General features: G+C 37.4%; 1 protein-coding gene across 1 annotated transcript; it reads left to right on the top strand.

The window, feature by feature from the left end:
* The first annotated feature begins 10,602 nt into the window (after positions 1-10,602).
* LOC129875651 (putative F-box protein PP2-B2) lies at positions 10,603-11,289 on the top strand. The gene is made up of 3 exons (XM_055950935.1): positions 10,603-10,694; positions 10,891-11,005; positions 11,089-11,289. The coding sequence occupies exons 1-3, from the start codon at positions 10,603-10,605 to the stop codon at positions 11,287-11,289; spliced, it is 408 nt and encodes a 135-aa protein (XP_055806910.1).
* Positions 11,290-27,972: the final 16,683 nt, after the last annotated feature.

Genomic DNA, 27,972 nt, shown 5'->3' with positions numbered 1-27,972 from the left:
GGATAAGCCAAACTTACCTCGATCCAAAAACTTCACCCGAACTAATTTATCGGAGCTTTTTCGTCAAACATCAACTCCGCAACAATCCCCAACTATGAAGAATGAAAAGTATTCATCAAAAGGATTCTAACGTTACCCATATTTCTAAGGTAAAGAACCGGGGTCAAAATCATTCAAAAATCTCACCAAAATCAAGAAGGTCCAAGTTAGAATTTTATTTGAAAATCATGTTCTACAAGTAAAAAGAAGTTTGTTGTTGAAAACCCCATTAAAAACAAGTAAGAAATGGGTTCTAATAAAAATAAACAATTTTTCAATTGGGGAAAATACCCCAAAACCCACATTGAAATGTTGATATTTGAAAGGCTTTGGAAGATAAAATTGATAGGAAATGATTTAGAAGAGATAAAGAAACTTACTCCAATGAATTTTCTCAAAAAAACCCTTAAAAATATCTTCTCCCAAGCTTCCAAATGTATGAAATTGGAGGAAATAAGAGAAAAAAGGGAGAAATCCCATCTTCTTATTCCGGAAAAGGGGTCTCGCAAAAATGGGCCTTGTGCCACGAATGTGTCCCACCTGTGTGAACGTACTGATCCTCTCGCGAACACGGACCCTTCCCAAGCCACTCCCTGTGAACGTGCTCCAATAAGTCGAGATCATGATCAAGCAACCCTCTGTGATCGCACCCCACACGCCCGCGAATACATATCCTTTGCCTAGGTATTTATTGCGAACGCGCTAGGGGTCCCTCAATCGCGGTCTCTGACACTAGATATCAGAAAATTGTTAAAGTACAATCTCAAAGTCTCGATATGGACACTCACAAATCATTTGGGGTCCAATAAAAGTAAATTGGATCTGCTACCCCATTAAATTCAATATTTTGGACTTAATAGAATCGTCAAATTTCGAAAAAAATAATAGTTATGACAGAAATATTCTCACCGGCCTCTTTTAGGCCTAAACTTTCAATTTCTCACCTAAATGCCCAAAATACAATCTATGGTCTCGGGGCTATAACCAACCACCCTACTGACCAAACTTGATGTTCTGGATACAACTGAACTGATGGAATCACCATCCAATATTTGGATATCGTTATATTGACCTAAGTCAACTATCTCAATATAACTCAACTCAAAAGGCTCAAAATCACCAAAATCTCACCTAATCGCATTGGAGACCACACTAATCATTCACACATCACATAGTAAGCATGAAAATGGGATATTGCACTATCCACTACTAAAACATGCATTCATTCCCAAACGAAAAGCAAACTAAAGTACCTGATGAGGTGAAAAGCTAAGGGTATATATTATGCAGATCAGACTCAACCTCCCACGTAGCCTCCTTAACTAGCCGGTGCCTCCACTTCACCTTCACTGAATCAATATTCTTGGATCTCAAATATCTACTCTTCCTATTAAAGATAGCAACAAGCTCCATTTCAAAGGACAATTACTGATCTAAAGGAACTGAGTCCCACTGAATCATATGGGGGTCATCATGAAGAGATCACTTAAGCATTGAAACATGGAACACGGGATGAACCGCCAAAATGTTTGGAGGTAAAGATAACCTATTGGCTACCTCTCCATACTTTTCAAAAATCTCCAATGAGATAATAAACATCAGAATGAGCTTTCCTTTCTTCCTAAACCTCACCTCCCACTTAGAGGCTGACACTTAGAACAAAACAAGCTCACCAATAGCAAAGGACACATTACGAACACACCTATCATCATAGCTCTATTTCCTACTCTAGGTTTCCACAAGATGCTACTCAATTAACCTCACTATATTCATAGAATCCCTCAACAAATTTGTACCACAAGGTCATACCTCAAATGAGTAAAACCATCTAATGGGACATCTATACATCTTCCCCTACAAAGCCTCAAATGGTACCATCTAAACAACAGAATAGTAATTTTTGTTATAGGCAAACTCCACAAGGGGTAAGAATTAGTCTCAATGACCACAAGAGTCTCTATAAGCACCTGAGCAGTCCGCTCAGACTGAGCATCGATCTAAACATAAAAAGTAGTACTCAACTCAAGCTTGGTACCCATCTGCTTCTATATAGAGCTCCATAAATGTAAGGTGAACTACGTACCTCTATCAAACAAAATAGAGATAGATACACTGTGCAACCAAATAATCTCACGGATGTAGGTCCTACCTGATTACTCCGTATTGTAGATAGTCTTCATGAAATGAAATGAGCCAATTTGTTCAACTAATCGATAATCACCCAAAAAGAATTATACTTACCCTAGGTCAAGTGTAATCCATCCATAAAGTCAATAGTGATACGCTCCCACTTCTACTTGGGAATAGGCATCCTCTTCATCGTACCACCCAATCTTTGATGCTCATACTTTACTTGTTGGCATTCAAACACTTCGCTATGAAGTCCCCGATGTCCCTCTTTATACCACAGTACCAATAGTGTTGTTTCAAGTCATGAAACATCTTTGCCGCTCCCAGGCGAATAAACTACATTGAATAATGAGCCTCCTCCAATATCATACGCACCCAACTACCAATTCTAGGCACACAAATATGACCACCAATCCTCAAAACTCCCTCAGGATCAAGAGAAGCCAAATTAGCTTCACCTTTCAACACTTTGTCCCAAATCACTCTTAACTTGTCACCATCAAACTGATGGGTACGAATCTTATCCATTAAAGTACATCTAGCCTCCATAAAGGACAAAATACAATGAGGTACTGAAATGTCAAGTTGGGCTAACTGTCTAGCTAACGACTGAACCTCGAATGTCAAAGGTTTCTCCTTTGCCTTAAGAAAGTCTACGCTACCCATGCTAGATGCTTTCCGACTCAATGCATCTGCCACCACATTTGCCTTGACCGGATGATAAAAGATGGTAATGTCATAGTCTTTCAACAACTCCAACCATCTACGCTGCCCTTTGTTCAAATTCAATTGAGAAAAGAGATACTTAAGGCTTCGAGGATCGATAAAGACTTCACAATGCACACCATAGAGGTAATGTCTCCACAACTTCAAAACAAAGATCACTACCACTAGCTCTAAATCATGAGTAGGGTAATGTTCTCATGCACCTTTAGCTGTCAAGAAGCATAGTCTAAAACTCTCTCATTTTGCATCAACACACCACCCAAGCCAATACCCGAAGCATCACAAATTACAACAAATACGACACCCTCCTAGGGTAGTACCAAAATAGGTGTTGCGGTCAACAACTCCTTAAAAGCTCACCTCACACTCATCTGTCTACTAAAATTCTATAGTCTTCTGAGTCAACTTAGTCAATGGAGTTGCATAGAGGAGAAACTCTGAACAAACCAATGCTAATAGAACACTAACCCAATGAATCTCTAAATCTTGAGAGAGGAAGTAGGTCTCACCCAATCAAGAACCGTTGAAACCTTGGTCGGATCAACCATAATCCCTTCCTTGGTCACCACATGACCCAAGAAAGCCATGGACTCAAGACAAAAATCACACTTAAGAGAACTTTACATACAATTTCTCCTCTCTCAATCTCTGAAGCACCTTCCTCAAGTGACAAACATAATCAGTCATTTTTTGAGTAACCCAAGGTATCATCAATAACTACAATCATGAAAGAATACAAATAAGACTGAAACCCCCAATTTATCAACTTTATAAAGTGGTCGGGCAATAGTCAACCCCAAGGAAATGACCACAAACTCATAATACATATAACGAGTCTTGAAAGCGATCATCAAAATATTAGAATTTCGAACTCTCAACTGATAATAACTCAACCTCAAGTAAATCTTAGAAAATACCGATACACTATAAAGTTGATCAAAAAAATCATCAATACAAAGAAGATGATACTTATTATTGATTGTAACCTTTTTCAACTATTGATAATTCATACTCATCCTCATAGTACCATTTTTCTTCTTCACAAATAAGACCAGTTTGCCCCATAGTGAAACAATAGGTAGAATAAACCTTTTCTTTAATTAATCTTCCAATTGTTCCTTCAACTCAGTTGGAGCCATCAGATAAGGAGAAATATAAATAGTCTTGTACCCAGCTCTAAATCAATAAAAAAAATCAATATCACAGTCCTAACGAATACCCGGTAAGTTTATAGGAAACACATCCATGAAATCTCTCACCACTCTTACTGTCTCTAAAGGAGACGAATCCTTGTTAAGATTTGGAACATGGGCCAAATAAGATAAGTAACCCTTCTACATCATATAGTGAACATGAATAAAAGATATTAATCTCTTTGAATAAGAACTCAGAATACTATTCCACACCAATCGAGGTAAATCCAGATAATCTAAATTCACAAGCTTAGTATAATAACATAGAATAACATGATATAAAGATAACCAGTCCATACAAAATATCACATTAAAATCAAACATAACTAATAAAATCAAGTCTAACTAAGTCTCACTACCTAAAAATGTCACTACACACCCTTGGTACACACGACCCACCACTAAAGACTCCCCTACTGAGGTTGAGACACTAATAGGCATTACAAGGGGCTAATACACATAATCAATGCTCGTAGAAAAATAAGTAGAAATATAAGAATAGGTAAACCGAGGATCAAATAACACTATAATAGAGTAATGACAAACTGGGATGATACATGTGATAACTGCATCTGAGGCCTCTTCCTTAGATCTACCTAGTATAGCATAGCATCGTCTACAATCACCACTAGCCTTGTAAACACCATGAGTACTGGCATGATATTCTTGAGCTCCACCATTGTTAACCTTGGTTCCATATCTAGTACTATATGAAACACCTCTAACAGCTGAAACTCAAGTAGCACGAACAACCTGTGATCCTAGCTGAGTAGTAGAAGAAGCATGTCTAGGGAAATCAGTTTCCTTATCTCAAACTCATCAAAAATAAAACATCCTCGAGGACGTAAACCTCATAGAGGATAACTAGAAGAGTCTTCATGCCCTTTCTAAACCAAAGAACCACTATGTACACCATGACTAGTCTGAATAGGTCTGGATCTACCGACACCTTATGTACCTTGAATCACTATATGCACTAGTCTACCCTGATAACCCTGGGTGCTATGACCAAAATAATCTCTACCTGTGGATGAATGACCATTAAATTGGCCTTGACAAAGGAACCTCTTGGAACCACCCTATCTAGCATGTCGAATACTCTAGATTATCCTGGCATGGTCAATAATCATCTGAAATGTTCCACCCAATAACATAAGAGAGGTTATGGCCTCCTGAAGATAATTGAAAAATCTCTTTACCATCTTATGTATCCACTCAAAATTGGTAGGAATAATAGACATAAAATAATGAGACAACTCATAGAAATGAGCCTCATACTCAGGAATCGATAGGAAACCCTTCTCTAATCTATCAAATCCATCCCTGCACTAATAATGAAGGTTGTATGATACAAACCCCTCGTGGAATGCCTCAATAAATTTCTCCTAACTCATTATCATAGAACTAGTAGGCTTACGAGCAAGAACCAATAACTACCACTATATGGCCACTCCCGCAAAATGATAAAAGATGTAAGCCACTCTATTTGCCTCTAAAATACCCAAGTTGAACAACCTATCTTGGCACTTATTCAGAGGTCATAGGCCTTCTCCCTAGTCATTTCATTAACATGGAGATTCCAATCTAAAAAATCTATCAAAGCTCTTTTGCTCAACAACCGATATGGCCGCAATAGCAAGAATATGTAGAGCTGCAAATCTTGGAGTGCAATAAAAGGCATTGGAGAAGAAATAGGATTTTGAAAACCCACACTAGGCCCTTAAAATGTAGGTGTAGCACCATTTGTAATAGGAGAACCTGATATACCCGAAAGAATACTAGAAAAAAATGTACTATCCAATCTAGCCAATAGCCTGGTGATCAACTCATGAAGCATCAAAGTGTTATATGAAATCAAAGGAGGTTAGGCTAGTTCCCTTTCCTCATTATGATACTAGATATCATCATAATTATCATAGGTAGGTGCAATTGATGTCTCCCTAGCCCATCCTCGATTAGGTATAGCCCGTCTCACTAGACTATGACCCATAACTCTATTATGTCCTCTACCTCTTCAAGAAAATGGGGCTCGATCAATAGGTATGACCTCAACCTCTGCTACTCTGGCTCTAGTCTTCACAACACTTGAGATAAAACAAAAGTATTTCTCCTACCTATGCTACCCTACAATCCCAAAAGTTTATAGAGATAAATTTAATCCAAGATCTAATCCTTATACCTTTGTATGATACCCCTTTGGTACAAAAGGTTACAAGGTACTATGTCTAACCACCAAAAAGATACATGTTTCTTGAGATGTATTTTTCATGAGAATATTTTCCCTTTTGCATTATTTTCACACAAAGTCACTTTTCCTTCTATTTTACATTTTGTTCCTTTCATAGAAACAAGCACTAACATGAATGATAATGTGAATTGTAATAGTACTGACGACAATTTGTTTCACTCTCATCTTGTATCACAATTACATGATAGTGATGTGATCACCGAGTTTCCTACCAGGTAGGAATTGCCTTCATCTTCCTATTTAATAGAAATCTAGAGACAACAGGTTTAGTCATAAGATCTCATAAAAACCATCAGGTGCTTAAGTACCTCAGTGATTGCATTTATTCTCTCCCCTCACTCAAAACTATCAATGCGGTATCAACTTTTACTCCTACAGTACAACTTCCAAAACTGCCCCTTAATGCCATTTTTTTTCAAATAATATTCATGTTGCTCCTGAGACCCTATGTATTAATAGTCAATTAATCATTTAAAATGTTTATCATGATAGTGATCCATCATTTTATAAGGAAGCAACTTTTTATCCTGTTTGGCAAGTTGCAATGACACATGAATTTGAGGTCCTTCATAATAATAAAACTTGGGATTTGGTTTTATTATAAGTGGATAAAAAGACTATTGGTTGTACATGAAAGTATAAAATTAAATAAAATCAGATGGAAGTATAAAGCGATTTAGGCTTAATTGATAGTGAAAGGTATACTCAACAAGAAGGTATAGACTATATTAAAACATTTTTTTTATTGTTAAGATAATAATAGCGACAATATTGATTGCCGTTGTAATTAAGAAGGGTTGGGACATCTTTCAATTGGATTTCAACAATGGCTTCTTGAGTGGAGATGTACTTGAGGAGGTCTATATGGACTTACCCCCTATTCTTGAGGATACTGGTTCCATCACAATGTGTAAATTGAATAAATCCTTATATGGATTGAAACAAGCCAACAGGTAGTGGTGAGAAGTTATCAAAAGCTCTATTTTCAAAAGGGATACAACCACTCCATGAGTGATTAATCACTCTTCAGAAAGATATCCAACAAATCTTCCATATTTATAGTAGTGTATATGGATGATGTAATCATCACTAAGACCGATCCACGAGAAATTTATCACCTCAAGTAGTTTCTTCATTGTACTTTAAAAATCAGGGACCTTGGTAAGCTCCATTATTTTTTAAACTTGGAGGTATGGTATGAAGAAGAAGGTGCTATTGTGTCCCAAATAAATTTTGTCTTAGATAGGCTCAAAGAATATGGTTGCCTTAGGTACTCTAGTTTCTCTTCCCCACTTGATCCAAATGCCAAGTTAAAAGCCAAGGAAGGACTTGCCTTTCCTGATCCCATATTCTATAGAAAACTAGTAGGTAAGTTGAACTTCTTATCAACACTAGACAATATAGAACATAGTGTCCAACAATTTGGCAGTTCATGTAAGATCTCAGAGAGCCTCACCTATAGACTGCTTTTCATTTGCTCAGATATCTCAAGAATGATCCAATCTTAAGTATCTTTACGTCTTCACAACTAGATTACTTTGATCATACATATTTTGATTCAGATTGGGCAGCTTGACCTTACTTAAGAAGGTCTATCTTTGGTTATCTTGTACTTTTAGGAAAATTAACTATCAGCTAAAAGTCCATCAAACAAGAGACTATATCTTTATCTTCACCATAGGTAGAATATAAGTCATTAATGAAAGCTATTGGTAGGCTTCTTTGGGTGGACATAATTTTTCAAGAATTGGATGTTCCTTTCTCTAAAGCTATTTCAGTACATTATGATTGTTAATCTCCCCTACACATTGCAAGGAATCCATTTAATGAGAGAAAAAAACATATTGACTTGACAATCATTTTGTTTGAGATAAGCTCAAAGATGGCCTTATTTCCCTTCATTAAGTTATTAATGCAGATCAACTGGCTGTCCTATTCACCATAGCTTTCACTGGTGTAAATCAAACTTGCATCATGTCCAAGTGGGTTATGAGGCAGCATATAAATAAAAATAAAAGCGTTATCGGATTGGGATCGTTGACTTAAGCCTCTTTCTTAAGGGTCTTTAAAGACCGACCATTATTGGACTCTTTTTATGCTTTTATCACCACTCTCAACCACCTTTGCTTATCTTTCTAGTAGCTCTATCTATTGGTACCAGCCAGGGAACTCCATCTTTGTGAGCTACATACTTTATTAGAACCCTCTACCAACAAATGCGCGAGTTGCAATGGTCATTGTTCGGAATGCCCTCTAAGCTAGTCGAAGATTCCACCTCTGGAAAGTGCCTACACATAATGGCTTAAGCCGTTGTTCCTATTTTCTCGCTGACCTATCATGCAAAAGGACGCCATTAGAGTGAGTGCACTTTACATAAAGTAAAGGCTCTAAGCTCTGCTCCTTCGACTGATTGTTCGCATCGGATCTTAGTTTCTCTATTGCACTCCCTAAATAGGGTTCTTTTCTCCTTTCCCTCATGGTACTTGTACGCTATCGGTCATTAAGGAATACATAGGCTTAGAGGGTGGTCCCTCTTTCTCGCATAAAAGTGATTAGAATTCGAACACTCCATGTTTTACTTGGAAGGATCGAACCATGAGAACGAATCTACAGGGCTATCACCTTCTTTGGTCGGATCTTCTAATATTTTCACAATTATAGTTCAATGCGCTTGCTCCTTTAAAGGGCGACATCTTGAAAGATTAACTTATTATTAGAGAAAATTTTGGAATGAAGTAGCTCACCTAAAAATAGAGGATCCCTAACCAATGTTTTGGATTTTGGAGTTTTTGCCCCAACCTAGGTTAGGGGGTCGTTAGACCGTAGCTTGCTGCTAAAAAACATTGCTAGGCTAGCGCGGCTCGCTTCTCTCTTCAAGCTCCGCCCCCTTACTCAACCTCAACATCTATAAAAAAAAGTCCTTCTCTTAGTTAATTATTACTTTCTTAGAAACCAACTGTACACAACTATCATAGTGATATAAATACATGTGTACGTATACGTTTTCCTTTGAGAGGTTTTATTCAACAAAGTAGTTTTCTTTCTTTCTAGTTCTTTTTACACTGACTTCTCCCTCTCTATGAATTTTGCCATTGATGCTTGGTGCTCCAAAGCTTGGAGATCGAACACCGATCTTTGAAATTGATAGATAACGTACAATAAAATATTCCATGTTAGCCCACAGATATATAAGCACCTAAATAGTAGCAATCGGTAGAAAATAAGCTTTTTTTAATTGAAAAAACAAATAACCTGGACATTCTTGCTAAAGATGACCAAAATATAATAGTCAAAAAGAGTAGATTGTGATGGAAAACAAGAAAAAGAATCAAATGATTAGACCCTTTGATGTCTTACTTATATAAAGTGAAGTAAAAAAGAGTAGATTTTTATGGACAAAAATGAAAAGAATCAAATGATTAAACCCTTTGATGTCTTACTTATATATAGTGCAAACTAAAAGCTATGCATAAATGTTATTGTAACAGTAGAAACTTAAGGACAAGCAAATAAATATTGGAATGTGAAAGATGATATTACCTTCATTTATGTGTAACATACAATTATGGATAATTATTACCTTCATTTTAATTATGCCCCGAGTCAGACATTATGGCAATTTGGTCTTGATACAAAAATATCATAAATTACATTATGTATTATATATGCATATTTATATTGGGTAGTGGAAGAGACTAACCGTTAATTATGGCTCCATAACTGATAATGGCTCGACTTGGACAATTTACACAGATAATGAATTGGGATAGGAAATGTTAGATTAATATAACAACTAAGAGTGAATGTCACCATCAAAGAATGTGCCAGTGGATGGGGTTGCTCCTCTCTAAACTAGAGGTTTCTGGTTCGAACTCTGGATATGAAAAAATTATTGGTAGGAAATGCTTTCCACCAAATAGGACTAAACGACTTCAATCCGAATTAGTCGGAATCTAGTGCGGATACTGAACACCATATGAGAAACCAAAAATAACAAAAACTAGTGTAAATGTCCAAAATTTGTAGAGAAAATGAATGTGCTCAATTTTTTCTTTATTATTTATGATATAATGTATATACATTATTCTAGAAAAAATGTTAAATTACTAATTTTAAACTAAAGGCTAATAATCCAATTTTGAAGTTAAGAGCTTTCCTCTTTTAACATAGTATAGTATAATAATAATATATGATATGATTCATGAGGGGCAATTAGCACACAACGACGATGGCAAATATTCATCTGTAGTTTAGAAAAGGTGCTCCATGCCCTTGGAAGGAGACATATTTAATAGGAATGTCAGTAATACCCTCGCTAATAATGGTCTTTCTACGGTGCAAGCTCAGATGGTGCATAGGTTTCTGTCAATATTTTGATTATAAAAATAAAAAACTGCTATAACAAGTCAATTAAACAATAGTGTGTATAACTCAATCTTTAAATTACTTTTTAAAATTTGCATCTGGTACACCTACTAGAGATCTAAAGCCCTACATCTCCTTAATTTTTTTTATAAATTTTCCTTACAAATGTTTCTTGTAATGCTTTTGCAGATTCTCTAAAGTGGCATATCTTGCCAGTGTACGTCAATTGGACATTCATGGAACAATTGGCACAGAAATGTTATCACCAAAGACAGAATATGCTCCTTATTTGGTGCTCAAGTTGGTAAATATGTCCAATGGATTTGATTCTGCTAAACAAGTATTAGGTTTGTTAATTATGAGAGTGAAATTGATACTGAAAATCAGGCCAATACTGTGCACCTTGCAAGATTTCAAGAAAGTGGGGATATCCCAAAAATGAGAGGAGACGGATGGATGAAAGTAGAGTTGGGATATTTTAATAGCAAGAAAGGCAGTGACGGTCCTGTTGAAGCAAGATTGTTTGAGAAGAAACATATTTACAAACGTGGACTCATTGTTGAAGGAATCGAGTTTCGTCCCAAATGAATCGAATACAAGTTGTGAGAGACGGATATAGAATTTTAAGCTTTACAAATTTTGAACTAGAACTCTTTAAATTCTTATTCTGATTACCATTTCAATGTTTGCAATTTACTACAGGCAATTCAATATACTTTAAGACTTTAATATATATTTCTTAATAATTGGGATGTCATCTTTCTACCTTAAGGTTACCTTCTGGCCAATTTTGTGACCTATATAATTTGGCTTTCAACTTCACTTTTAGAAGGTAGAAAAAGATGAACATAAATTCCTTCTTCAGATATTTATTATATTGGGTTTTCTTCTATATTTAATCTCTTTTAGTTTCTGTGATTCTAGTTTTATACTAGAAGAGTTTGATGAATTCTAGGGAATGGAGAATTGTTTTTTCTTTTAACTTAGTATATGGATGTTCTTATTCGAAAGTTTAAAAGTGCTTCTTGGGAACAGTAACTGAAAAGCTTAACTGTCACATTCTGGGAGGGTACCCTAGATATGGTCGACACTCGAAAGCCATTTCTGGCCTTCAAGCAAATCACTTGGTCCAGTCACACTTTCATTCATTCACATTCAATCGGTGGAAGACTCTATTAAAAGAATACTAACCATAATATAGGGCCCAAGGCCAAACAACTATCAAATCAATAATCAGCTAGAATAAAACTAGTCAAATGAACGACTCATCATTCGCACAATCTAGTCTATGAAGCCTCTATCAACAATCTAGGAGGTGCCAATGACAAGATAATGGATACCAACAATCAAAATAAAAGAGACAAAACAATGCTATAAAGATAATCTCGGCATCCTCCGTATACTAGGAGGACTCACCAACCAGCGGGAAGTAGGGAGATCTTCAATGGTGCATCGGTTGATAATCTCTGGTACCTATCTCTGCATCATGAAATGATGTAGGACAAATGGCGTCAGTACATGGAATGTACGAGTACGTAAAATGGCCGAATAAAGCAAACATCAAGGAAGAATCAAATCAACTCGAAATCTCAACTCAAGAGAACGAACAACTCAATCAAGTGTCCTAAGTCTAAACAAGGATATCATTTAGATGGTACCAATCACATATAATTCAACCCAATCCGACTCAGAGAACTATTAAAACCTCTATGGGAGTTTTTCTTATCCAACAACCATCACTTATGAGCAAGTGACAGTACAATAAACCGATATTATTGCCGTATCCATTCATACTTTGCCAGAATATGAATGAATCAACCAATCATGGATCCAATCCAACCAAGTTCTATAATGTCAGGATAATAATTTTGGGGAAATATCCGACTTTAACGGTTCAATCCCCTCCTACATTTGGCAACGTAGTTATTGGATTCGAGTTATTACTTACTCTTACCCAATTCGGTGATTGATACTCCTCCCATGACTCAATACTCATAAAACTCCATCCAATCAACTCAATCAAATCATATCGACAAGTCTCATTTAGAACTTTGTCAACTGATCAACTCTATCATAATTAAACCTCTCCCAATCATACTATCTGATCAATCCCAATCATATCTTTCAAGAGTAGATTAAATATGTATTTATAACAACATACAAACCTAACTAATTGTTCCTCTATTTATTTAACAACTCTTTGGGGACTCATCACAACCCCAAGGTTTGTAGAGGGGTTCTTATCCATATTATCACCATTTACCAAGCTGACCCAAAAGAAGGCAAAGTTACAATGGTCCGATGCTTGTGAGGAGATTTTCCAGAAGTTGAAGACCAAGCTAACCACTACTCCTGTTCTAACTTTACCCAATGGAATAGAGGGTTTTGTGATCTATTGTGATGCATCTAGAGTTGGTTTGGGCTGTGTGCTAATGCAGAGGGGAAAGGTGATAGCCTATGCTTCAAGATAGCTTAAGTTTTATGAGAGGAAATACCCAACTTATGACCTTGAGCTGACAGCTGTTGTATTTGCTCTAAAAAATTGGCGCCTCTACTTGTGTGGAGTGCATGTTGATGTGTTCACCAATCACAAGAGTTTACAATACGTCTTCTGCCAGAAGGAACTCAACCTGAGACAAAGAAGATGGCTCAAACAACTCAAGGACTATGATGTGAGCATCCTCTACTATCCAGGTAAAGCTAATATTGTTGCTGATGGTCTTAGCAGGTTGTTTATGGGTAACACTGCCTATATGGAGGAAGGAAGGAAGGAATTATCTAGAGAGGTGCACAGATTAGCCCGATTGGGAGTTCATCTTGAAAAAAACAATGAAGGTGGAGTTAATGTTTAGGATAGGGATGCATCCTCACTCGTACCAGAGGTAAAGGAGAAACAAGATCAGGATCCCGTCCTTCTCTAATTGAAGAAAGTTGTTCAGAAACAAGAGGTGATGGTTTTTACCAAAGAGGGAGATGGTGTGTTAAGGTACCAAAATAGGTTGTGTGTACCTGATGTCGATGATGTTCGAGAGAAAATTATGGCTGAAGTGCAAAGTTCCATATACTCTATTAATCCGGGCTCTACAAAAATGTATCCTGACTTAAGAGAAATCTATTGGTGGAGAAGGATGAAGAGAGATATTGCAGAATTTGTTTCTAAGTGCCCGAATTACCAACAAGTAAAAGTTGAGCATCAAAGACCATGTGGCTTGGCTCAAAATATAGAAATCCCGGAAAGGAAGTGGGAGATGATTAATATGGACTTTATCACAGGTCTGCCAAAGTCCCGGAAGCAACATGATTTGATTTGGGTAATTGTAGATAGAATGACGAAATCATCTCATTTCTTAGAAGTTTGGACTACTGACACTGTACAAGATTATGCAAAGTTATACATTCAGGAGATCATCAGATTGCAAGGGTTTTGTGATCTATTGTGATACATCTAGAGTTTGTTTGGGCTGTGTGCTGATGTAGAGGGGAAAGGTGATAGCCTATGCTTCAAGAAAGCTTAAGGTTCATGAGAGGAATTACCCAACTCATGACCTTGAACTGGCAGTAGTGGTATTTGCCCTTAAAATTTGGCGCAACTACTTGTATGGAGTGCATGTTGATGTGTTCACCAATCACAAGAGTTTACAGTACGTCTTTAGCCAGAAGGAACTCAACCTGAGGCAAAGGAGATGGCTCAAACTACTCAAAGACTATGATATAAGCATCCCCTACCATCTAGGTAAAGTTAATATTATTGCTAATGCTCTTAGCAGGTTGTCTATGGGTAGTACTGCCCATGTAGAAAAGGGAAGGAGAGAATTGGCGAAGGAGGTACATATATTTGCCTGATTGGGAGTTCGTCTTGAAGAGAACAATGAATGTGGAGTTAATGTTCAGGATGGGTCTATATCCTCACTTGTGGTAGAGGTAAAGGAGAAACAAGATCAAGATCCCGTCCTTCTCCAATTAAAGGAAATTGTTCACAAATAAGAGGTGATGGTTTTTACCAAAGAGGGAGATGGTGTGTTATGGTACCAAAATAGGGTGTGTATACCTGAGGTCGGTGATGTTCGAGAGAGAATTATGGCTGAAGCACATAGTTCCAAATACTCTATTCATCTAGGCTCTACAAAAATGTATCATGACTTAAGGGAAATCTATTGGTGGAGTAGGATGAAGAGGGACATTGCAGAGTTTGTTTCCAAGTGCTCGAATTGCCAATAGGTGAAGGTTGAGCATCAAAGGCCATGTGGTTTAGATCAAAATATAGAAATCTCGGAATGGAAGTGGTAAATGATCAACATGGACTTTATTACAAGTCTGCCAAAGTCCCGGAAGCAACATGATTCAATTTGGGTAAATGTGGATAGAATGACGAAATCAGCTCATTTCTTGGAAGTTAGGACTACTGGAACCCAGAAAATTATGCAAATTTATACATTTAGGAGATCGTCAGATTGCATGGGGTTCCCTTGTCCATTATTTCGGATAGAGGATCTCAATTCACCTCCCAATTCTGGAGATCCTTTCAGAAGGGATTGGGTTCAAAGGTGAACCTTAGTACGACTTTCATCCCCAAACAGATGGACAAGCGGAGCGCACCATCCAGATATTAGAGGATATGTTGAGGGCATGTGTGCTTGACTTCAAAGGAAATTGGGATGATCACTTACCTCTCATAGAGTTTACTATGATAATAGCTACCATGCAAGCATTCAAATGGATCCTTATGAAGCTTTGTATGGGAGGAGGTGTAGATTGCCAATTGGATGCTTTGAAGTTGGTGAAGTTGAGTTGATTGGGCCTGGTTTTGTTCACCAAGCCATGGATAAGGTGAGAGTTATTCAAGATAGGCTAAAGACAGCCCAAAGCCGCCAAAAATCTTACACCAATGTGAGGAGGAGAGACTTAGAGTTTGAGGTGGATGATTGGGTGTATTTGAAGTTGTCACCCATGAAGGGTGTCATGAGGTTTGGAAGGAAGGGGAAGCTTAGTCCTCGATATATTGGTCCTTACCAGATTTCAAGGCAGATTGGGAGTGTCGCCTATGAGTTGGAGTTACCCTCAGACCTAACCTCCATTCATTCGGTATTCCACGTCTTAATGTTGAAGAAGTGCTTAGGCGATCCCTCGTTGGTGGTCCCCATTGATAGTATTGGATTTAAGGATGGATTATCCTATGAAGAGGTTCCGGTCCAAATTCTTGATCGCCAAATTCGCAAATTGAGGAACAAATACATCGCCTCAGTCAAAGTCCTGTAGAGAAATCAATTCGTTGAGGAAGACACATGGAAAGCGGAAGAAGATATGAAGTCTAAATATCCCCATCTATTCATGCCTACCGATGAGAATGTTGAAGGTAATGCCTAATTTCTTGACTCGAATTCGTTTGTGCATTTTGAGTTTGGATAGTAATTTAATTGAGAATTTTATTGATTGATTGACTGAATTCTGATTGTGCTTTATACCTAAATTCCTTTCTTGATTACTCATAATACGAGGACGAATGATCCCAAGGGGGAGATATTGTAACCCCCCCCCCCCAAAAGTTTTCCTAAAATTCGTACCCTTCTTGTATTAGTATAGGGTCAAACTCTATTATTGTGGAGTATACGCATGAGTTATGATGAGTTCTTGAGAAATTGAAAAGTGTTATAGGTAGTGTGGGGTCACAAAGGACCCCTAGGACCAAGATAAGTCCAAAAGATTCCTCGTGGCTAAGTTTTTTGGATGAGTTCGGATAAGGGGTCGACTTCTAACGACCCTATATTTTGAAAGATGACAATCTGGGTGGCCCACGACCTATAAAATTAAAGTTCGTCAAGTCTTCTTTCTAACGCCACAAGAAATGTAATTTTTGGAGTTTGGAGTCAAAAGATATGACGATCCTAAGACGTACTATAAGGGCGCGATGCGCCACTATCGTGCCATGAACAAGCCTTAGTAGTTTGGTCCCTAGCGCGGCACGCCACTACGAGGTGTGCAGGGTTTTCAAGCATATTTTCCAAAACCCAGAAAAGTTGGGCTTGGTGCTGTAAGGACGCGATGTGCCACTATCACACCAAGAACAAGCCTCAGTAGTTTGTTCCTTGGCGCGACGTGCCACTAAAAGATGTGCAAGTTTTATCCTATTCGACTTGGCGCCTCAGCGGCGCGATGCGCCACTATCGCGGCAAGGGTATTTTTGGCCTATTTTCCAGATTTTTGAAGAAAGGGCAATTTGGGAATTGTCCCAAATTATATATGTCTAAGCCTTAGCACGTTCTGGGACCATTTTCAATCCCTCACTCTCTCTCTTAAAGTCCTAGAAAATTTCCCTCTCCTCTCTTCTTCTCCAAATCCGTTTTCGACAAGATTTGCCTCAAAGAGCTTTAAGACTTCAAGTTGCCATTGAAGATCCAATAACAAGATTTCTTCAAGAATCTATTTTAAGGTATGTAAGGCTATTCAAAATATGGGTTGAGTCCACCCATGTGCCATACATCTTCTTTTGATTTATTGTCCATGAGAATGGAGCTTATTGGTAGAGATAGGTCCAAATAGGTCCTTTCCGTCTATTATCCTAATTTCTATTATGATGATGTTGTGGAGTCAAGAAAGTGATGTGCTTCATGTTGTTATGAGTTGATTGAGATGAGGTGTCGAACTTATATTGTTAATTTCTTAACTATGTTGATTATGATAAAGAAATGTCTATTTTCTTAAATATGTTGCTTATTCTTGAATTTGTTTATTAAAACCTTGGAGTTGTGTTGAGTCCCAAAAGATTTGTTCAATGAATAGAGGAACGATTGGATAGGTTTATATGTTGTCATAAATGCATATTTAATCTACTCTTGAAAGATGTGATTGGGATTGATCGGATAGTACACTTGGAAGACATTTGATTGTGATAGAGTTGATGAGTTGATAAGGTTGTACATGAGACTTGTCGATATGATTTGATTGGATGGAGTTTTATGAGCATTGAGTCTTAGGAGGAGTATCGAGCACCGAATTGGGTAAGAGTATATTCCATACCCGAACCCAATAACTACTTCGCCAAATGTAGGACGGGATTGAACCGATAAAGTCGGATGCTTCCCCAAATTTATTGTCCTGACATTATAGGATTTGGTTGGATTGGATCCATGATTGGTTGATTTGTTCATACCCTAGCAAAGTATGAACGGATGCAGCAACAACGTCAGTTTCTTATACTTTCATTGGCTCATAAGTGATGGTTGTCGGATAAGAGAAACTCCCACATAGGTCTTGATAGTACTTTGAGTCAGATTGAGTTGAGTTGTATGTTATATGGTCCCGTCTAAACTATATTTTGCTTATGACTTAGGATGTTTGTTGAGTTGTACTTCTTTCTGAGTTGAGCTTCCCGAGTTGATTTAGTTCATTCTGATGTTGTTTCATTCAACCATTTTACATACTCATACATTCCATGTACTGACGCCATTTGGCCTGCATCGTTTCATGATGCAGAGACAGGTACTAGAGATCATCAACCGGCGCATCGTTGAAGATCGACACACATCCCGCTACTTGGTGAGCCCTCCTAGTTTTCGGAGGATGCCAGACTTTCTTTACCGTTTTGTTTGTTTTCTTTATCTTGCTTGTTGGTAGCCATGGGCTTGTCATTGTAACCTCCTAGATGTTAATAGAGGCTTCATAGACCAGAGTGTGGGAAGGTTGTACTGTTATATTGAATAGCTTTTATTATACTTGTTTTGATGAGTTGATAGTGTTTGGCCTTCGGCCCTCATAATATGAATAATGTGCTTATGATTGAGTCCTCCACTGACTAATTGTGATTGAATGAAAGTGTGACTGAACCAGGTGATTTACTTGGAGGCCAAAAATGGCTTTCGAGTGCCGTTCGCGCCTAGGGTACCCCCCCAGGGCATGACAAGACCATACTAACCATTCACACATCACATAATAAGCATGAAAATGCTATGGTGAAGGGAAAAATAGTCATTTCACATACAAATATAATTTCTCATAAAATGGGATATTGCACTATCCACTACTAAAAGACGCATTCGTCCCCAAATGTAAAGCAAACTAAAGTACCTGATGTGGTGAAAACTTAAGGGTATATACTATGCATATCAGACTCAACCTCCCACGTAGCCTTCTTAATTGGCTGGTGTCTCCACTTCACGTTCACTGAATCAATATGCTTGGATCTCAAATATCTACTCTTCCTATTCAAGATAGAAACAAGCTCCATCTCAAAGGATAAGTACTGATCTAAAGGAACTGAGTCCCACTGAATCACATGGGGGTCATCATGAAGGGATCGCTTAAGTATCGAAACGTGGAACACGGGATGAACCGCCAAAAAGTTTAGAGGTAAAGATAACCTGCTACCTCTCCATACTTTTCAAAAATATCCAATGAGATAATAAATATCAGAATGATCTTTCCTTTCTTCCCAAACCTCATCTCACACTTAGAGGATGACACTTTGAGAAAAACAAACTCACCAATAGCAAAGGACACATCGCGAACACACCTATCAGCATAGCTCTCTTTCCTACTCTAGGCTACCACAAGACGCTACTGAATCAACCTCACTATCTTCATGGAATCCCTCAACAAATTTGTACCACAAGGTCGTACCTCAAAGGAGTCAAACCATCCAACGGGAGATCTACACATCTTACTGTAAAAAGGCTCAAATGGCACCATCTAAACAATGGAATAGTAATTTTTGTTATAGGCAAACTCCACAATGGGTAAGAATTGGTCTCAATGACCACCGGAGTCCATAACACAAGAACGAAACATGTCCACCAGAACCTGAGCAGTCCGCTCAAACTGAGCATCGATCTAAAGATGAAAAATAGTACTCAACTCAAGCTTAGTACCCATTTACTCCTACATTGATCTCTATAAATGTAAGGTGAACTGCGTACCTCTATCAAACAAAATAGAGATACATATACTGTGCAAAGAAACAATCTTACAGATGTAGGTCCTAGCTGATTGATCGACATTGTAGCTAGTCTTCACGAAATAAAATGAGTCAATTTGTTCAACTAATCCACAATCACCCAAAAAGAATTATACTTACCCTAGGTCAAGTATAATCCAGCCACGAAGTCAACAGTGATATGCTCCCACTTCTACTTGGGAATAGTCATCCTCTGCATTGTACCACCTGGTCTTTGATGCTGATACTTTACTTGTTGGCATTCAAACACTTAGCTAGGAAGTCCACGATGTCCTTTTTTATACCACACAACTAATAGTGTTGTTCCAAGTCATGAAACATCTTTGCCGCTCCCAAGTGAATAAAATACTTTGAATAGTGAGCCTCCTCCAATATCATACGCACCTAACTACCAATTCTAGCCACACAAATATGACCACCAATCCTCAAAACTCCCTCAGAATCGAGAGAAGCCGAATTAGCTTCACCTTTCAACACTTTGTCCCAAATCACTCTTAACTTGCCACCATCAAATTGATGGGCACGAATCTTATCCATCAAAGTACACCTAGCCTCCATAAAAGCCAAAATACGATAAGGTACTAAAATATCAAGTCGGGCTAACTGTCTAGCTAACGACTGAACCTCTAATGCCAAAGATCTCTCCTTTTCCTTAAGAAAGGCTAAGCTACCCATACTAGATGCTTTCCGACTCAACGCATCCACCACCCTATTTACCTTGCCTGGATGATAAAGTATCGTAATGTCATAGTCTTTCAACAATTCCAACCAGCTACACTGCCTCTTGTTCGAATTCAATTGAGAAAAGAGATACTTAAGGCTTCGAGGATCAATAAAGACTTCACAATGTACACTATAGAGGTAATGTATCTACAACTTCAAAACAAATATCACCACTGCTAGCTCTAAATCATGGGTAGGGTAATGTTCTCATGCACCTTTAACTATCAAGAAACATAGTCTAGAACTCTCTCATTTAGCATCAACACACAACCCAAGCCAACACCCAAAGCATCACAAATTACAACAAATACGACACCCTCCTAGGGTAGTACCAAAATAGGTGTTGAGGTCAACAACTCCTTAAAAGCTCACCTCACACTCATCTGTCTACTAAAATTCTATAGTCTTCCGAGTCAACTTAGTCAATGGAGTTGCATAGAGGAGAAACTCTGAACAAACCAATGCTAATAGAACACTAACCCAATGAATCTCTAAATCTTGAGAGCGGAAGTAGGTCTCAACCAATCAAGAACCATTGAAACCTTGGTCGGATCAACCATAATCCCTTCCTTGGTCACCACATGACCCAAGAAAGCCATGGACTCAAGACAAAAATCACACTTAAGAGAACTTTACATACAATTTCTCCTCTCTCAATCTCTAAAGCAATGTTCCCAAGTGAAGAACATAATCAGCCTCATTCTTTGAGTAAACCAAGATATCATCAATAATTACAATCATGAAAGAATACAAATAAGACAAACACCCAATTCATCAACTCTATAAAGTTGTCAGGCATTAGTCAACCCTAAGGACGTGACCAATAACTCAATCCTGAAAGTGATCATCAAAATATTAGAATTCTGAACTCTCAACTGATAATAACTCGACCTCAAGTCAATCATAGAAAATACCGATAAACTATAAAGTTGATCAAAAAATCATCAATACAACGAAGATGATATTTATTCTTGATTGTAACCTTTTTCAACTGTTGATAATTCATACACATCCTCATAGTACCATCTTTCTTCTTCACAAATAAGACCAGTGTGCCCCATAGTGAAACAATAGGCTGAATAAACCTTTTCTTCAATTAATCTTCCAATTGTTCCTTCAACTCAACCGGAGCCATCCGATAAGGAGAAATATAAATAGTCTTGTACCCAGCTCTAAATCAATCACAAAATCAATATCGCAGTCCTAACGAATACCCAACAAGTTTGTAGGAAACACATCCATGAAATCTCTCGCCACACTTACTATTTATAAAGAAGAGGAATCCTTGTTAAGATCTGGGACATGGGTCAATACATACCAAATATCACATTAAAATCAAACATAACTAATAAAATCAAGTCTGCCTGAGTCTCACTACCTGAAAATGTCACTATACACCCTTAGTACACATGACCCACCACTAAAGACTCGCCTACCGAGGTTGAGACACTAATAGGCATTATAAGAGGCTAATACACATAATTAATGCCCGTAGAAAAATAAGTAGAAACATAAGAATAGGTAGACCGGGGATCAAATAACACTTTAATAGAACAATGACAAACTGGGATGATACATGTGATAACTGCATCTGAGGCCTCTTCCTTGGATCTACCTAGTATAGCATAGCATCGTCTACGATCACCACTAGCCTTGTAACCACCATGAGTACTGCCATGATCTCCTTGAGCTCCACTATTGTTACCCTTGGTACCACATCTAGTACTATGTGAAACACCTCCAATAGCTAAAACTCGATTAGCACGAACAACCTGTGATCCTGGCTGAGCAGTAGAAGAAGCATGTCTAGGGTAATCCTTTATCTTATATCAAACTCATCATAAATAAAACATCTTCGAGGAAATAAACCTCGTGGAGGATAACTAGAAGAGTCTTCACGCCCTCTTTGAACCAAAGAACCATATGTGCACCATGATTAGTCTGACTAGGTCTGGGTCTACCAGCACCTTATGTACCCTGAATCACTACATGCACTAGTCTATCCTGATAACCCTGGGTGCTATGACTAAAATAATGTCTACCTGTAGATGAATGACTATTAAATTAGCCCTAACAAAGGAACCTCTTGGAACCACCCTATCAAGCATGTCGAATACTCTAGATTATCCTGGCGTGGTCAATAATACTCTAAAATATTCCGCTCGATAACATAAGAGAGGTTATGGCCTCCTGAAGATAACCAAAAAATATCTTTACTAGCTTACGTAACCACTTAAACTTGGTAGGAATAATAGAAATAGCATAATGAGACAACTCATAGAAATGAGCCTCATACTCTGGAATCGATAGGAAACCCTACTCTAATCTATCAAACTCATCCCTGCACTAATAATGAAGGTTGTATGATATAAACCTCTAGAGGAACACCTCAATAAACTTCTCCCAACATATTATAAGAGGACCAATAGGCTTATGAGCAAGAACCAATCACTACCACTATATGGCCACTCCCGCAAAATGATAAGAGATGTAAGCCACTCCATTTGCCTCTAAAATACCCAAGTTGAATAACCTATCTTGGCACTCATTCAGAGGTGATAGGCCTTCTCCCTAGTCATTCCATTAACATAGAGATGCCAATCTAAAAAATCTATCAAATCTTTTTTGCTCAGCAACCGATATGGCAGCACTAGCAAGAACAGGTAGAGCTGCAAATCTTAGAGGTGCAATAAAAGGCACTGGAGAAGAAATAGGAGTTTTAAAACCCACACTAGGACCTTGAAATGGATGTAGCACCTTTTGTAATAGGAGAACCTGATGTACCCAGAAGAATACCAAAAAGAAGTGCATTGTCTAATCTAGCCAATAACCTGGTGATCAACTCATGAAGCATCAAAGTATTGTATGAAACCAAAAGAGTTTGGGGCAGTTCCCTCTCCCCAATATGCAACTCTATATCATCATAATTCTCATAGGTAGGTGCAATCGATACCTCCCTAGCACATCCTCGAGTAGGTGCAGCCCGTCTCGCTAGACCGCGACCCATAACTCCATTGTGTCCTCTGTCTCTTCAAGAAAATGGGGCTCAATCAATAGGCATGACCTCAACCTCTGAGACTCTGGCTCTAGTCCTCACCATTTGTGTAGAAAAATAGGTTAGAGGTTTGCAACACTTGTGACAAAACAAAACTATTTCACCTACCTATGCTACCCTACTATCCCAAAAGTTTATAGAGACAAATTTGAACCAAGAGATAATCCTTATGCCTTTGTAGGATACTTCAGTTGGTAAAAAAGGTTACAAGGTACTATGTCTAACCACCAAAAAGATAAATATTTCTAGAGATATATTTTTCACGAGAATATTTTCCCTTTTGTATTATTTTCACACAAAGGCATTTTTCCTTCTATTTTATATTTTGTTCCTTTCATAGAAACAAACACTAACATGAATGATAATGTGGATTTTAATAGTACTGATGACTCTCATCTTGTATACATAATAGTGATGTGCTCACCGAGTTTCCTACCAGGTAGGAATTGCCTTGATCTTCCTATTTAATAGAAATCTAGAGCCAACAGGTTTAGTCATGAGATCTCATAGAAATCATCAGGTGCTTAAGTACTTCAATGATTGCATTTATTCTCTCCCCTCACTCAAAACTACCAATGCGGTATCAACTTTTACTCCCACAGTACAACTTCTAAAACTGCCCCTTAATGCTATTTTTTTCAAATAATACTCATGTTGCTCCTGAGACCCTAAGTCTTAACAGTCAATTAATCATTTAAAATGTTTATCATGATAGTGATCCATCATCTTAAAAGGAAGCAACTTTTTATCCTGTTTGGCAAGTTACAATGACACATGAATTTGAGGTCCTTCATAATAATAAAACTTGGGATTTGGTTTTAGTATAAGTGGACAAAAAAACTATTGGTTTAATATGGAAGTGCAAAATTAAACATATATCAGATGGAAGTATAAAGCGATTTAGGCTTAATTGATAGTGAAAAGGTATACTCAACAAGAAGGTATAGACTATATTGAAATATTTTATTTTATTGTTAAGATGATAATAGTGACAACATTGATTGCCGTTGTAGTTAAGAGGGGTTGGGACACCTTTCAATTGGATTTCAACAATGGCTTCTTGAGTAGAGATGTACATGAGGAGGTCTATATGGAATTACCCCCTATTTTTGAGGATACTGGTTCCACCATAATGTGTAAATTGAATAAATCCTTATATGGATTGAAACAAGCCAGTAGGCAGTGGTAAGAAGTTATCAAAAGCTCTATTTTCAAAAGGGATACAACCACTCCACGAGTGATTAATCACTCTTCATAAATATATCCAACAAATCTTCCATATTTATAGTAGTGTATGTGGATGATGTAATCATCACTAAGACCGATCCACTAGAAATTTATCACCTTAAGCAGTTTCTTCATTGTACTTTCAAAATCAAGGACCTTGGTAAGATCCATCATTTTTTAAACTTGGAGGTATGGTATGAAGAAAAAGGTTCTATTGTGTCCCAAATAAATTTGGTCTTAGGTACGCTCAAAGAATATGGTTGCCTTAGGTACTCTAGTTTCTCTGCCCCACTTGATCCAAATGTCAAGTTAAAAGCCAAGGAAGGACTTGCCTTTCCTGATCCCATATTCTACAGAAAACTAGTAGGTAAGTTAAACTTCCTTGTCAACACTAGACAATATAGCATACAGTGTCCAACAATTTGGCAGTTCATGCCAGATCTCAGAGAGCCTCACCTACATGATGCTTTTCATTTGCTCAGATATCTCAAGAATGATCCAATCTTAGGTATGTTTACGTCTTCACAACTAGATTACTTTGATCACGCTTATTATGATTCATATTAGGCAGCTTGACCTTACTTAAGGAGGTCTATCTCTGGTTATCTTGTACTTTTGGGAAAGATAACTATCAGCTGAAAGTCCATTAAAAAGAGACTATATCTTTATCTTCACCATAGGTAGAATACAGGTCATTAAGGAAAGCTATTGGTGGGCTTCTCTAGGTGGACATAATTTTGCAAGAATTGGATATTCTTTTCTCTAAAGCTATTTCTGTACATTGTGATAGTTAATCTCTCCTACACATTATAAGGAATCTAATTTTTAATGAGAGAAAAAAACATATAGACTTGACAGTCATTTTGTTTGAGATAAGCTCCAAGATGGCCTTATTTTCCTTCATTATGTTGTTACCACAGATCAACTGGCTGTCCTATTCACCATAGCTCTCATTGGTGTAAATCAAACTTGCATCATGTCCAAGTGGGATATGAGGCAACATACCAATAAAAAAAGTGTTATCGGATTGAAATCGATGACTTAAGCCTCTTTCTTAAGGGTCTTTAAACACCGACCATTATTGGACTCTTCTTATGGTTTTTTTTTCACCACTCTTAATCGCTTTTGCTTATATTTCTAGTAGCTCTATCTATTGGTACTAGCCAGGTAAACCTCTCTTTGTGAGCTACTTACTTTATCATAACCTTCTACCGACAGATGCGCGAATTACACTAGTCATTGTGCAAAATGCCCTCTAAGCCAGTCGAAGATTCCACCTTTGGAAATAGCCTACACCAAATGTCTTAAGCCGCTGTTCCCAATTCCTCGCTGACCCATCAAGTAAAAGAACGACGTTAGAGTGAGTTAACTTTACATAAAGTAAAGGGTCTAAGCTCTGCTCCTTCGACTGATTGTTCGCATCGGATCTTAGTTTCTCTATTGCACTCCCTAAATAGGGTTCTTGTCACCTTTCCCTCACAGTACTTGTACGTTATCGATCATTAAGGAATACTTAGGCTTAGAGAGTGGTTCCTCTTTCTCACGTAAAAGCGATTAGAATTTAAACACGCCGTATTTTACTGGGAAGGATCGAACCATGGGAATGAATCTACAGGGCTATCTTCTTCTTTGGCTGGATTTTCTAATCGTTTCACAATTATAGTTCAATGTGCCCGCTCCTTTAAAGGGAAGCGTCTTGAAAGCTTAATTTATTATTAGAGAAAGGTTTGGAATGAAGTAGCTCGCCTAAAAGGAGAGGAACCCTAACCAACGTTTTAGATTTTGGAGTTTTTTCTCCAACCTAGGTTAGGGGGTCGTTAGACCGTAGCTTGCTGCTAAAAAACATTTCTAGGCTAGTGCGGCTTGCTTCGCTCTTCAAGCTCCTCCCTCCTTACTCAACCTCAACATCTATAAAAAAAAGTCCTTAGCTTAGTTAGTTATTAGTTTCTTATAAACCAACTGTACACAACTGTCATAGTGATATAAATACATGTGTACGTATACGTTTTCTTTTGAGAGGTTTTATTCAACAAAGAAGTTTGCTTTCTTTCCTATACTTTTTACACTGACTTCTCCCTCTCTATGAATTTTGCCATTGATTCTTGGTGCTCCAAAGCTTGGAGATCGAACACCGATCCTTGAAATTGATAGAAAACATAAAATAAAATATTCCAAGTTAGCCCATAGATATATAAGCACCTAAATAGTAGCAATTGGTAGAAATAAGATTTTTTAATTGAAAAAATAAATAACCTGGACATTCTTGCTAAAGATGACCAAAATATAACAATCAAAAAGAGTAGATTGTGATGGACAATAAGGAAAAGAATCAAATGATTAGACCGTTTGATGTCTTACTTATATAAAGTGCAGTCAAAAAGAGTAGATTGTTATGGACAAAGAGGAAAATAATCAAATGATTAAACCCTTTGATGTCTTACTTATATATAGTGCAACCTAAAAGCTATGCATAAATGTTATTGTAACAGTAGAAACTTAAGGACAAGCAAATAAATATTGGAATGTGAAAGATGATATTACCTTCATTTATGTTTAGCCTACAATTATGGATAATTATTACCTTCATTTTAATTATGCCCCGAGTCAGACATTATGGCAATTTGGTCTTGATAGAAAAATATCATAAATTACATTATGTATTATATATGCATATTCATATTGGGTAGTGGAAGAGACTAACTGTTAATTATGGCTCCATAATTGATAATGGCTCAACTTGGAAAATATACACAGATAATGTATTGGGGTCGGAAACGTTAGATTAATATAACAACTAAGAGTTAATGTCACCATCAAAGAATGTGCCAGCGGATGGGGTTGCTCCTCTCTAAACTAGAGGTTTTTAGTTCGAACTCTGGATATGAAAAAAATTTTGGTAGAAAATGCTTTCCACCAAATAGGACTAAACGACTTCAATCCGAATTAGTCGGGATCTAGTGCGGATACTGAACACCAAATGAGAAACCAAAAATAACAAAAACTAGTGTAAATGTCCAAAAATTGTAGAGAAAATAAATGTGCTCAATTTTGCCTTTATTATTTATGATATAATGTATATACATTATTCTAGAAAAAATGTTAAATTAGTAATTTTAAACTAAAGGCTAATAATCCAATTTTGAAGTTAAAAGCTTTCCTCTTTTAACATAGTATAGTATAATAATATATGATATGATTCATGAGGGGCAATTAGCATACAACGACGATGGCAAATATTCATCTGCAGTTTAGAAAAGGTGGTCCATACCTTTGAAATGAGACATCTTTAATAGGAATGTATGTACTACCCTCGCTAATA

This window comes from Solanum dulcamara, chromosome 12 (genome assembly GCF_947179165.1).
Source record: "Solanum dulcamara chromosome 12, daSolDulc1.2, whole genome shotgun sequence".
NCBI lineage: Eukaryota > Viridiplantae > Streptophyta > Magnoliopsida > Solanales > Solanaceae > Solanum > Solanum dulcamara.
Note: the sequence above shows the minus strand (reverse complement) of the source record. Positions and strands in the feature narration are given on the sequence as shown.